General features: G+C 46.9%; 1 protein-coding gene across 5 annotated transcripts; it reads right to left on the bottom strand.

The window, feature by feature from the left end:
- Nucleotides 1-396: 396 nt before the first annotated feature.
- TAFAZZIN (tafazzin, phospholipid-lysophospholipid transacylase) lies at nucleotides 397-10,597 on the bottom strand. Of its 5 annotated transcripts, none has more exons than XM_072626851.1 (12): nucleotides 10,208-10,594; nucleotides 9,555-9,710; nucleotides 8,980-9,108; nucleotides 5,649-5,694; nucleotides 5,332-5,417; nucleotides 4,894-4,974; nucleotides 4,644-4,685; nucleotides 4,362-4,424; nucleotides 4,098-4,150; nucleotides 2,480-2,557; nucleotides 1,980-2,077; nucleotides 397-483 (listed from the first exon to the last, which is right to left on the bottom strand). In XM_072626851.1, the coding sequence occupies exons 2-12, from the start codon at nucleotides 9,661-9,663 to the stop codon at nucleotides 414-416; spliced, it is 855 nt and encodes a 284-aa protein (XP_072482952.1). In that variant the 5' UTR covers nucleotides 9,664-9,710; nucleotides 10,208-10,594; the 3' UTR covers nucleotides 397-413. The 5 variants fall into 5 exon arrangements, with proteins under 5 accessions (XP_072482952.1, XP_072482955.1, XP_072482954.1 ...); XM_072626854.1 differs by having other exon boundaries at nucleotides 8,949-9,108; nucleotides 10,208-10,589; XM_072626853.1 differs by lacking the exon at nucleotides 8,980-9,108.
- Between the last annotated feature and the right edge of the window lie 2,088 nt (nucleotides 10,598-12,685).

Here is a 12,685-nt window from a genome sequence, read left to right as displayed (position 1 = left end):
TTTCCTATCCCCTAAACCGGTTGCTTTTGCTACCTCATTGCAACTATGCCTGCATACCTGTGGGAAGCACCATACAGGTAGTAAGTATGCAGTATAAGCTTAGTGAACTTGAGTGCCCAGGGAGAATGTGCTACCCCAGCAAAGAGGCATGATGCCCATAGCCAGAGGGGCTGAGTACCTGTCTCCTAAGATACCTGTAAGACCCATTTGATTGGGAACTTTGTTTTAGCCTGCTCCCATGATCTTGGCTAAACTGCCTTCCTCCAAAGGGTGGTTGGAGAACTTTGATAACCCTTTTGTCTCCAGTACTGGAATATAACCTCCAGTTAAATAGTCTTCCCTTTAAACAGGTGGGGTAGGTGAACGTGGAATTAAATAAGGAACCGCTGAAATTGCTTACTTTTGATAGAATTTTAGTTACAAAACACTTGCTGTGACCTCAGGCAGCAAACTCTCTTCTGTTCTCTGGGCCTCAGCTTTCCCCTATATAAAATAAAGGAATGGGATTCAAGACTCCAAGCCCACTCCCCCCACCTCCACCCCACAGCCCCCTAACTGCTTGTCTCTTCCACCACATTCCCAGAACATAAAGAGACCAGAGGGGCAGAAATAGGTGCAACCATGGCACAGACACAAACTTTATTATTAAAAATCTATTAAAAACCATACAGGTGTCAAAGAAAAGACAGCGAGGAGAGAAAGGCCCCCACAGCCTTGTGCTGGGCAGGGAGACAAGTAATGTTCCCTCTTCTGAACTAGCCAAGAGCTCCTCAGGATGAAAAGGAACATCACTGTGCTCCCTTCCCCCATTATGTGCAGGTCTGGTTCCCACTCTCCTTAGAAGCCAGGAGGACTGAGGCCCAGAGACTGTCTCCCTGCCCTTATCGTGCCTTGCCTCAACTAAACCATGGTCACAGGGTAAAGAGTGAAAGTTTTCTGGGAGCATCTAGAACCTTCCATGATTTCTTGTATTCCCACCAACCCAGATAGATTACAACTCCAGTAGACCATCATGATGACTGTCAAGGATCCTCACAAATCTGACATCTAAGTCTTTCTTAGGTCCTGTGACCTCCTGGCTACTTATTCCAGCACTCCCCAGTCTCCACTATTTGCTAGGAGAGTAGAATGCAAAAGAGACTCTCAGATTAAAAAATGAAAAGGTAACAATTTTCCTAGCCTCATCTCATCCAGGCTATAGGAACTCCAAAGAAGGTTCCTAGGCTTTAACTGTCCCATAAGCATATGTGAATGTTCCAGTTAAAATAGGAACTTTGAGCAGGCTTCTCAAAGGAGTAGGGAGGCAACTATAATGCACTCCCATGGTCAGCTAAATGTTGCCCAATAGAGCAAAAGCAAAGCAGACATTTCTGAGCCCAGAGTCACCCTGACTGGGACACTGCTCCCTGCACACCCCTCCCCACCCTCCCAGTGAGCCTCATAACCATCCCACCCTTTCCAGCCCACCACTTTTCATTGATTTGTACCAGCAACCACAGAATGTTTTGGCACATGGTAAGAGGGACTGCTGCTCTATCTAGAAAAACAGAAGGAGGGAGCCCAGAAAAGAATGATCTAAGGTGAAACCTATGGTCTAAAAAGCATAAAACCAAAGCCCTTACTGACACCTCCTGGTTGACTGTCCTCTCCTACCCCCAACATACATTTCTCCATGCACTTAGCCAGGGTGAGACACTGGTGTCTGGAAGGGAAGCAGCTCATTCCTGGCTCCCCATGCATAGTTTATCCCTTTAACCAAGGTGCTAGATGCCCTGAGCTGCCATCAGGAGAGTGGGACTGGGGGGAGGGAGGGGGTGCTCTCAGTTTTGAGGCAGGAGCATGGAAGTTTCCACGGAAGAGCATGGGAGGAAGACAAGGATCAGGCCATCCTGGTAGGATGGAGTGGTGTGGGAGAGCCTTTGGCAGCACAGGAGCATCCCCAGTAATCAGCTCAGCACCATGGGAGCCCCCCAGGCTACCTCAGAGGTTGGAAGGGGCTGTGGAGTAATTCTGCCTGTGCCTTCAGGCTCTGAAACTCATCCTGGATAAAGTCTGTCAGGGTTTTGCGCATCTCCACCTGAGGGAAGAGACAGAAATGTGGAGGTGAGGCGCTCTGGCAGAAAATGGAAGCTGTAGAGGAGGAAAAGTGAGAAGCGAAGGGACAGGGCAACAAGCAAAATTTTTCACAAAGAGGATCTCATTTGGTTGGGTAGATACACCCTCATGGGTGCATGGCTCTGGGGTATCATTCCACTGATGGTCAGGGTCTCTGAATGTCTTGATTATGGCTGGGAAAGGGGGCATGGAGACCCAGATACCTCCTTTCCCCTGGAGCTCACAGCCAGATCCCAACCCAAGACTAAAAGTATTTCTTTGCTTCTCTCACTCCAGAACCTTGTCCTTCTCAAGGAATAGCCCAGGGGTCCCCTGCAGGATGGCCAACCCTCTCAAACCCAATTTCACTCTCCAGCTAACTCACTGGGGACTTATTCTCAGCTCGGAGACGTTCAAGAACAGGCAGGGTGCTGAATGGCTTCCCAATGAGGACGGTGATTTTCTGGGAGGGAGAGGAAGAGGATGTCACAGGAGTGTGAACACAGCCAAAGAACCACCTCAAATCCTGCCCCAGAGGGACTCACCTCCCCACCCAAAGATAGTGAGGCAGGCAGGGAAACTCCAAAGGCCTAGAGGTAAAGGCTGAGGAAAGGCTAGTATGACCCTGAGAATCAGAAGCTCTGGGTTCGAGTTTTAGTTTGCCACTAATGGTGTGTGACTTTGGGCAGGCCCCTTTCCCCAAGCTCGGCCTCAGTTTATTCATCTGTAAGATGACTAGGCCTCTTTCTACTTCCAACAGTCTATGTTACAAATATCCTAGCATCTCTAATCTTTGTCTCCCAACCATCAGTGTCCAACAATAGCCTTAAGGGTCCATGTGGCCCAATGCTGCAGGATATCCTTAGATATGGACATCCTAAGTCACTCATGCTGGAGCCTAATTCCTCTATCTGTAACCCATCCTGTCCCTAGTGCTAGAACTCCAGCTGAAGACACAGCACGGTGTTGTGAATAGAGCACTGGACTTAGGAGTCAGATGTTGGGTGAAATCCTGCTCTACAACCCGTGGGCTCCACCGGACAGTCAGATCTCAAAGGGTACATGAACTTGGGTGGGGAAAAAAAGGACATCTTTCTTTTCACTAACCTTTGATTTTCTTTCTAATTTTATGCATTTTATTTTGTGTAGTTAAAGACGTTGATTCTGAGGAGTCTATAAGCTCCACTACATAATAATAATAATAATTATTAGAGCTAACATTTATATAGTGCTTATGACATGCCAGGTACTGTGCTAAGTGCTTTATAATTATTATCTCATTTAATCCTCACAATGACACCAGAAAGTAGGTGCTATTATTATCTCCATTTTACAGATGAGGAAACTGAGGCAGACAGCAGTGAAGTGGCTTGCCCAGGGTCACACAGCTTGTCAAGTTGGATTGGAACTTAAGTCTTCTTAAGTCCAGGCCTAGAATTCTATGCACTATGGCGTTCCCTAGTTGGCCACAAGGGTCCATTACGTAAAAGAGGTGAAGAATCCTGACCAGTGGGAGTTTTGCTCCTGACTCCCTCCACCCCCTCTGCTGAGGGTTCCCTTCCCAGTTCTCTGCCCTCAGAGGATCTCTACATGGAAGAAACATCACCTGAACAGGAGCTTGATGGACAGAGTAGCCTTAGAGTAAGGAAAAGCTCAGCAACATAGTAGGTGTGTGAACCTGGGCAAGTCATCCCACCTCAGTGCCTTCAACACTTTTAAATCATACAGAAGTTGCTGTACTGGTGGAGGGAGTTTCCACACCAAGAATTCCCTAAAAGTCCAGACCAAAGTGAGGATGGGGGTGGAACAATCATGTTCATACGAAATCCAGTCTAACCTCATTTGACAGAGCAGAAAATAGTCCCATAAGGAGCTTCCCAAGACACCTTCCTATCCCCTTTCCCTTCATACAAAGGAGTCAGAAATGGAAGTGTCCCATGGTGGCCAAGCCTGAGGGAGGTAGAGGGAGAAAGAGAACCAGAGATTGGCTGGCTCCCACTCACCTTTCCAAATCTGGGAAAATAGGGTGGAGCGTTTGGAAGCACATCACTCATTCCTACACACCAGGCGGGGAGACCAATGGAAAACAAGGCAGATGGTCAAACAGGAGGGAAGGGAGGGATCCTAGACACCCCCACTCCCATTCCCTCCCAGGTCTTTGATGACAGTACACCAAGGAATAGCCCTATTCTCCCTGTCTCCTACTGCCTTCTGAACACCACAATGCCAGAAAACTCATCAGCAGGTTCCCTCCCCAGAAAGCTCACCAATGTGCCAGAGAGGAAGGATGATGGGGTTGAGGTGACACTCGGCAATCAGGCGCCCTATTCCTGCCAGGAAAGAATGGGGTGGGTGGGGTATAGGCCATACCCCTGCTAAGCGCAACAGAAGGAGGTTACCTCTGAGCTGTTCCTAACACCCACTGAACTGGAGAGGCCTCGGGAAGTTAGAAGGGAGAAATGTGGGGTCAGGGGAAGTGGCCGTGGTTTGCTCCCCTGAGGCTGGCAGGGGTCATCCTCCCCAGCAGTCTGGCTTACCCCCCAACTTACCCCACTTGAAACGAAGAAATTCCTGGCTCATGTTCACTTTTCCTGAAGAGAGAAGAAAGCGAGCAGCTCAAGGAGGACTGCCAGAAGCACTAGGGGGAGCGGGGTGGGATGGGACAGGGACTTTAGTTCTTTCCCCCTAGCCCATGGGGAACTGACCCTGCTGACCCCTCCTCCTGCTGGCTGCTCCATAACTTAGCTTCCTGTCCCACCTTACCTTCCCCCCTGCCTCCCTCCTCCCGCCGCCACCAACCTTCAGGAAAGATGTGGACCCAGTCCCCATTGTTGAGTTTCTCCAAGATAAAGTCCATCCCTTTCTGGTAGACACCATCCCCTAGCAGAGAAAAGTCATCTCTGTCTCCATCTCCTTACCATCAGGTTATAGTTGGGGTAAGGGAAGGAGAAGGGATGTCACAGGGAGAAGAAACTGGCCAACCCTTGGCAATATAGTCTGGAAGAGGTGGGACTTCTCTTAGTGAGTACCTGCTACCTGCTTAGGGTTAGGGGGTTGTTTGGGGGGGTAGGGGGGGACATGAGTACTGACCAACACTTCTTTCTTCTCCTTTAACCCGAAGGGAGGCTCAGGGAAAGTGGCTCCAGTTACAGAAGTATCTTCTCTATCTTGGACCCTAGTTTGAGGGGTGGGGGCGGGATTTCAAGGTGGCTCCCAGGCTGCAGGGTTGGGGCTCACCTCGGCATACAGGGACACATTTTCCCAAACTGAAGAAATGAGAATGCAGCTCCTTGGTGAAACAGATATCTGCAGCCGCTGGGGTCCTGTAGGGCAGCAGAGTGGACGATGCTTTTTGCACAAGCCTGAAGACTCCAACTACCTCCCCACACCCCCCAACTCCCATAATGCTGCTGGAAGCAAGGAAATTCTGGGAGAGATGTCATACCTCCACCTGCTACAACCTTAAGAAAAACAGACACCTTCAAAATCTGTCTGAGATGGGAGATGGAAACTAAGGCTCATCCCCAGTTTAGAGGCCCATTCCTTCTACTTACCACCTCATCAGCCTCAGGTTCCAGATGTGACGGAGTTTCAGAATCCCTGGGGGAAGACAGAAGTTAGCTAGGGAAGGCACTCAGGCCTCCTTCACTCCCACCACTGTGCCCATGCTTAGTATCCCTGAGGGCACACCAAGGTCTCCCAGCAGCCCTAGCCCCCCAAGATTCACCAGCTCAAAGCTATACTGGGCAAGAGATGGTCAGTCTACTTTTCCAACTTGTCATATCCCAAACCTAACTCATCTTCCCTCCAGACCTGCTTTATTTTCTCCTAACCTTTTTATTTCTTGCAAAGGTACCCTTGTTCTCCCTATCACCTAACCTGGAAACTGCCTAGTCATCTCTGACTTGATTTCTAGTCTCCACATTCTACACCTTCAGGACAGCTCTTGCATTAGGGTCCCCCCTTCTCACTCCATCTAGTCTAGTAACATCCCCATCTTCTTAATGCTAGCTACTGCCTCTCTGATCTACTTTATACAAATAGGACTCTGATCACAACCCTCCACTGCTCAAAAACCCTCGAGAACTCCTCATGGCCTGTCAGATAAAAAGTCAAGACTCAGCCAGATATTTAAGGTTCTCCACAATCTCTCACTTACTCTTATAACTTCATCCCCTAGTCCTACCCTATAGACACCCTCAGCCCCAGCTCGCTGGCCTTACAAATGGACCAGGCCCACTCCTGCTACTGCCTCTGCTCACCTATATCCTGGACCAGGAGTCTGTCTTCCTACATTTATGTAAGTCCTACTTGTCCACTGAGCCTAATGTTCCACCTCCTTCAAGAAGTCTTTTCTGATCACCTCAATCAATAACAATCTCTCTCTGGCTGAGAAGATGGTATCACTGAAAGAGTTTGGAATTTCTGGACCAACATGCCCAAATGATGGGCTCTTGACTGGTGAGAATGTGGATCTGATGAAGGCCACTATAATGCATTTGCCTGGAGATTTGCAGAGACAATTGAGAGGACTTTAAAGTAAAAATGGGTACAGAAGAGACAACTTTGAATATACTTCTGCTAAGTCAGATACGACAGAGAATATAATACTCTCGGAATACTACACGGATATGATATAGGAAGAATAATGGTGGGAAGACTTAGTAATTCAGAGACAAGATTCAAGAAAGATGTTCACAAAATTCAGCTTCAGACACTCAAACACAGTGAGTCTTAAACAAAATGAGATCTTAACACAAGGGGATAAATTCAACCTCAGAGAGATGTCTGAGACTTTGCAGGATGTGACTCATCATGTTTTATATAAAACTAGATAAGAAAAAGTGGGAGGGAGAGATGCATTGGCATTCTATGCCAATATGATATATTCATGAAAAGAAACTCACAAAGTAGAAAGGAGAAACCGGGTGGAAAACATCTGGGTGCGAAGCAATGAAATCTGATCAGATGACTTCTGTGCTCAGTTCTGGGTTGTCAGTTGGGGGAGACACATTTTAAGGAGGGCGACCAGGGATCACACTACATGAGAGGTATTTGAAGACACTGGGGATGTTTCGCCTGGAGAAAGAAGACCTGGGGGGAACATGATGGCCTGTCTTCAAGTATGTTAAGTACTGTCCTACAGACAAGGGATTAGACTTGGGAGCTTTGTTCCCAGGGAGCAGAACCAGGAACAATGAGTTTAAATTGCAGGGGGGATTTAGGTGTGGTGGAAAGAAGAGCTGTCAGAGTTGTCCACCAGGGAAACGGGCTGATTAGGAACAAAGTGAGTTCTTTCTCATTGGAGGCCTTCAAAGAGAGCCTGATGTCCACATGAGATTTCTTTGGAGAGACTCTTAGTCAAGATATGGATTAGACTTGGTGGCGTCAGAAGTTCCTTGCACCTCTCAGAATTGGTGATTGATATCTAAATCTGGACCCATGCTTGGGTCCCTGGTGCAAACTTCCCAAGGGGTGGTTGTTCCCCAAGTAGAACAAGGTGCCCCTCAGTGGAGGCCTGGCCTGGGGACAATATTGAGAAAATTCCTGTTCAGCTGCCAGTTGGCCTAGATGGCCCACAAGGGCCCTCCCTCCTGCCCCAGACTCTGTGACATCCAATTTTCTGATTCTTTTCAAGGACTGGGGCTCCTACTGTCTCTATCCCTTGTTAGCATCTGGTAACAAGATAAGGTAGGGCTAGGTAACCTTCTTGTGTCCAGCAACCAACACAGGGTCTCACTGACGATGGTGACCAAAGCAATTCAAATGAAATTGATTAGGTACCCACAAAGGAGACAAGCTTTATGATCATGATAACGTAATATCTGCTTGTTTAGCCAGATATTAGGGGAAGGGACCAGAATACTCTCTGGTTCATCCAATATTCTGGTTATAGAGGGCATTATCAAACAAAGATGACTCATTGCCATAGAATCAAAATGTAACCAAGAGAAAGCTGAAAATCAGATTGAATGGCCTCTTTCTCTGATGAAACCAGGAACAAACTCAGAGGGTCTTGCAAGGTTGTGGAGTCATCATCAATTGAGATGGGAAAGTCCTTGGGGTTCTCTGAGCCTCCTAGTGGGGAATCTGGATAAACTAAGTTTCTTGGAATGCTCTGGCATTAACCTAAGAGATGGCAAGCATTTTTCCATCCCAGTCATATGCCCAGATAATTTCTGATTCTGTACAGATGTCAACACTGATTCACTGAAGCCATTCTGATAGAATAATCATTCCTTTCATTTATATGGGCCCAAGAGCTCTCATGGCTGTTGTACTCTTAATAATCTTGGGAAGGAGACTGAGGAGACCTTAATATCCCTGTGTGAGAAATGAGGAAGGTCAAGCACACTCTGAGCTGGTGGTAAAGTTTAGATGAGAACTGCCCAGAAACTACCCTGAATAAGTTGTCTCTACCCCAAAATACCCAAGGAGAACGAACTCACCCAAGGCACACATTAGTACCAGGTGGAGAGGATGTCTGATGGGCACTCTTTACCCCCAATATTTCCAAAGCCAGACACATCCCCTCCTCACTGCAAACAACCTTCATTTCAATCAAGAAACGTGCCCTGAGCAGCATCTACTCTGTGGAAGACCCAGTGCTCAGTTATGCTGGGATGAGAGCAAGGCCCTGCTTTTGGTGAGCTTGGATTCTGGTGGAGAATAAAAAAGCATGCACATAAGAACTGTACAAAGCAATCCAAGGCAGACCATGTGACCAGTACAGCCACAGGCGGGGGACAAGGCCTAAAGCTCTTTTGTTCCCTCAAAGGCTCCTGCCTAACTCCCAAATGCCAATGCCAGTGTCCTTGGCTGTATGTACCAGAGAGCCATCCCCCTTCCCCTACCATTGAAGCCTGAGTTTTCCAAAATAGGTACCCCAGAGGTGTGGGTCATCCATGCAGGACTGGTGATTAGAGACAGTGATTAGCGGTGTGCCAGGATCTCGATTCTCGATCAGTTCATACAGCACCTCCTTGTTGTACACATTAAGGCGGTTCATGTACTCTATTTGGAGAGAGGACAAAGGCCCCCAGAGGGCCAGCCAGCTGGTACCATATTGAAGCTACTGCTACCTTTCTCTACGTATGTGTGTATATGTATATGTTTGTATAAACGTGCATACACACACACGCACACAGCCAATCCCCAATGTTTTCTCTCTTCATTCAGTCCACTAGTTCCTCCTTGAAATTGCATGTCTCTAGGAAGTAGAGATTTCCCTCCCCAATTAATTGGCTCAAACCCCTAGGCAAGATGCTGCTGCTTTCTCTGGTCTCCCTTGAAGATCCAGTTCTCAGAGCAAATCATGCTCAAGTCAGGACTAATCCAGGATGGACTGTGTCAACTACTGCTCATGGATGCAGCCACTTGGGATGAACAAAGGCTCATCAATTCCTTACTCTATCCCCTAGGACAGTTCCCCTGGCCCCAGCCCATCCAAGCACACTCACTGGTCCAGAAGCAGCTGTAGGTACCCACAAGACCCATGATCACACTGCTGGCCAGAGTCCAAGACAGAGGAGGCACGGAGGGAAAAGGCCATTTCACATTCAGGGGCATTTTCCCATGTCCAACGTAGACTTAGTTTCAGCTGCTCAATCAAGGTTCTGTCATCAGAATGGGAAAGGAATGCTTGGACACCATCATGGAGTGTCCCTAACGGAAAACAATCTAACTAGGTTAGAACATCGGAATTTGGAGAGCATGGACAGGGGTTATGCTTCTTGAAGTGCTGGCACCTCCTTAACAAGAATAATTAGTGAAACGTGCTTACGGGTAAGCCACGGGGATTTGCCTCTGCTTTCTGATCTGGATTTTTGTCAGTATAGATGAAACTCCTGACTAGAACTCTACGCCTTAAGAGAACCGCCCCAGGCAGCGAGGTCAAGTGACTTGGCCAAAAACTTGAACCCAGGTCTTCCTCGCTTTGAGGGAGGCCTTTTTCAATAGTCTGGCTAAGCAGTTACTAATTCACTAAAGGTAAAAATTTTCCCTCTATCACTGGAGGTCTTCCTCCCTCCTCCCCCACCTACCCCCAGGAGAGGGCCAACTCCTGGGGATCAGTCTTTGAGGGGGTTGCTCCACACCAGGCTGGGCACCTTACCTAGCCGGTGGGCAGGGACTACTGCGACGCCATTATCGTCACCGACGTCACGACAGCCCTGGCAACTTAGGAAGGCAGAGAAGAGGGTCCGTCCGGTCCCGGCTCCCCCCTTTTTCTTTTTGATTCACTTGGGCTTGTTCTCGCCCCTTCCCCCAGCCCTTAATCCCCCCTCTCGCGCGCTGCCACGCACAAAACGGGAAGACTGAAGCCCCGACGGCTGTTGCGGAAGGCAGCAGCGCCCAAGGTCGCACCACAAACAGGGTTAGCGGGCACGAAGGCCCGTGTGGCCGGTGAGAGCCCTCGGGCCTCGCGAGCAAGGACAGAGGGCGAGCTGCCTCACGGCTCGCGTCTCAGCCCGCCTTCACTTGGCTCGCCGAAAAGCAAAGCGGGCTGCCGTAAAGCGGCTCGGCCTGGCGCAAAGCGGCTCGGCCTGACGCAAAGCAGCGCGGAGCTCCTCACCGTCGCACGCCAGTGTCGTAAACGAAGGCCTAGCTCTACTGGCCCCTGACTGCTCTTTCCGGCTCCCCGGGGCGGGGAGGGGCCGGAGGAGGAGTGGGGTGCTCTAACCCTGAGCCCCAACGCTTCTCGTCCTAGGGCCTTTCACTCTACCTGCCCCCTAGAAGGTGGGATCTGAACTGGCACTGGAAAGAAACCGAAAGACAAAAATGGGGAAGGAGAGCATGCCGGGAAGCCGGAGTGAAAGCCCAAGGTCTTATGTAAAGGAAACCTACGATACAGGGGGATGAGTGTGGGGACCGTTAATTGTAAGGGGTAACACTAGGAGGGAGAGGGCAATTTAGCAAAGACTTTGAATGCCAAACTCAAGATTCTCCGATTCTCAAAATGATAGGGAGCCACAGGAGGTTTTTTTTTTAAAATAAGTCATTTATTTGTTTTCAGTTTTTTACAATCACTTCCACATATCTTAGATTTTTCCTCCCTCCCTCCCCCAGACGGTGTTCAATCTTATACAGGTTCTACACATGCATTTTTTTGAAAAATTGTTTTCAGTTTTCTACAGTCACTTCCATATATCTTAGATTTTTTTCTCCCCTCCTCCCGGTGTGCAATCTTAAATGGGTTCTACACATACATTCTTATTAAACACATTTTCACCTTAGTCATTTTCTTAGAAGAATTAAAATGAATGAGAGAAACCATAAAACAAAACAAAAAATAACACAAGACAAAACAGTCTGCTTCATTATCTGATCCAATTCCATAGTTTTTTCCCTGGAAGTGGAAGGCGTTTTGCCTCGAGTCCATTGGGAGTTTTTTAGGTCCTTGCATTGCAATGAAGTTCCAAGTCTATCAGAAAAAAACCCTCGCACACTGTGGTCGTTGCTGTGTACAAAGTTCTCCTGGTTCTGTTCCTTTCACTCAGCATCAGATCATGTAAGTCCTTCCAGGCCTCTCTGAAGTCTTCCTGTTCATCATTTCTTATAGCACAGTAGTATTCCATGACATATCATATACCACAACTTGTTCAACCAGAGCCACGGGAGTTTTTGAGGGAATATTATGATGTATGTTGAAGTCCCCTAGTATGGTCATAAGTTGGGAAAGAGAGAAAGATTGTGAGCCAGATATTGAATTCATTGAAGGAGAAAAGGGAGTGTCCTGGAGGTCTCCAGACCATGCTGTTGTTCTCAAATACTAAGGAATAGACATGCAAAAATACAAAACTATTCTTGGAAAGGGGCTCAGAAATGAAATAAAAAACCCAAAATCTAATGAAACTAGCTGAAAGGGAGGAAAGGAATGGAGAATCTGAAATATATGGCCAGATTAAAGCAAGAAAAAAAATAAACTAAAAAACAAAATTCTAAAGGAAACATGTGATAAAGGAAAAGAAGGGATCAGGGGTGTTTGGGAGAAAATGAGTGGGAGCAGGGCCATCTTAGAAAAATATTAAAGGAAAGGAAGGGAACATAATATTGTGTTGATATCAGAAGAGGGGAAAAAATCATACCTTGGGGGTTGGGGGGGGAGCAATTCTACAGGTAAATGAAAGAAAACAAAAACCCTACTCATAACTTGAAATGAGAATGGATTAAATAAGCCAATAAAATGAAAAAAGAATGACAGATTGGATAAGAAAACAAAACCCTACAATCTATGTCTTACATGTAACATTAAAAAAATGACATACAAAATAAAACTGATAGGATGAATTTTTCATTATTAAAAAAATATTTTTATATTTTAAAATTTTATATATTTATAAATATATGCTTATATATAATATTTTATATTTTTAAAATTTTTTTTATTATGCTTCAAGTGAATCTAAAAAAACAGGAGTTGTCATCACACTTATCAGACAAATAAAAAAATAAACATACAAAGGAATAAACTATATTATGCTGAAAGGAACCATAGATAATAAACCATTATCAGTAATAAACTTATATGCTCCAAATGTCATAGCACCAAAATTCATAAAGGAAACATGATCTGAGCTTCAAGAAGACATAG

This window comes from Notamacropus eugenii, chromosome X (assembly GCF_028372415.1).
Source record: "Notamacropus eugenii isolate mMacEug1 chromosome X, mMacEug1.pri_v2, whole genome shotgun sequence".
Lineage (NCBI taxonomy): Eukaryota > Metazoa > Chordata > Mammalia > Diprotodontia > Macropodidae > Notamacropus > Notamacropus eugenii.
The sequence above is the reverse complement of the archived record's forward strand: the minus strand, read 5'-3'. Positions and strand labels throughout refer to the sequence as shown.

Coding starts and splice junctions, on each gene's coding strand:
- TAFAZZIN (XM_072626851.1), bottom strand. CDS start 9,663: ATGCCCCTGAATGTGAAATGGCCTTTTCCCTCCGTGCCTCCTCTGTCT. Junction 5,418..5,648: donor AACCTGAGGCTGATGAGGTG/GTAAGTAGAAGG, acceptor GCTGCCCTACAG/GACCCCAGCGGCTGCAGATA. Junction 4,425..4,643: donor ATTTCTTCGTTTCAAGTGGG/GTAAGTTGGGGG, acceptor CTTTCCTGGCAG/GAATAGGGCGCCTGATTGCC.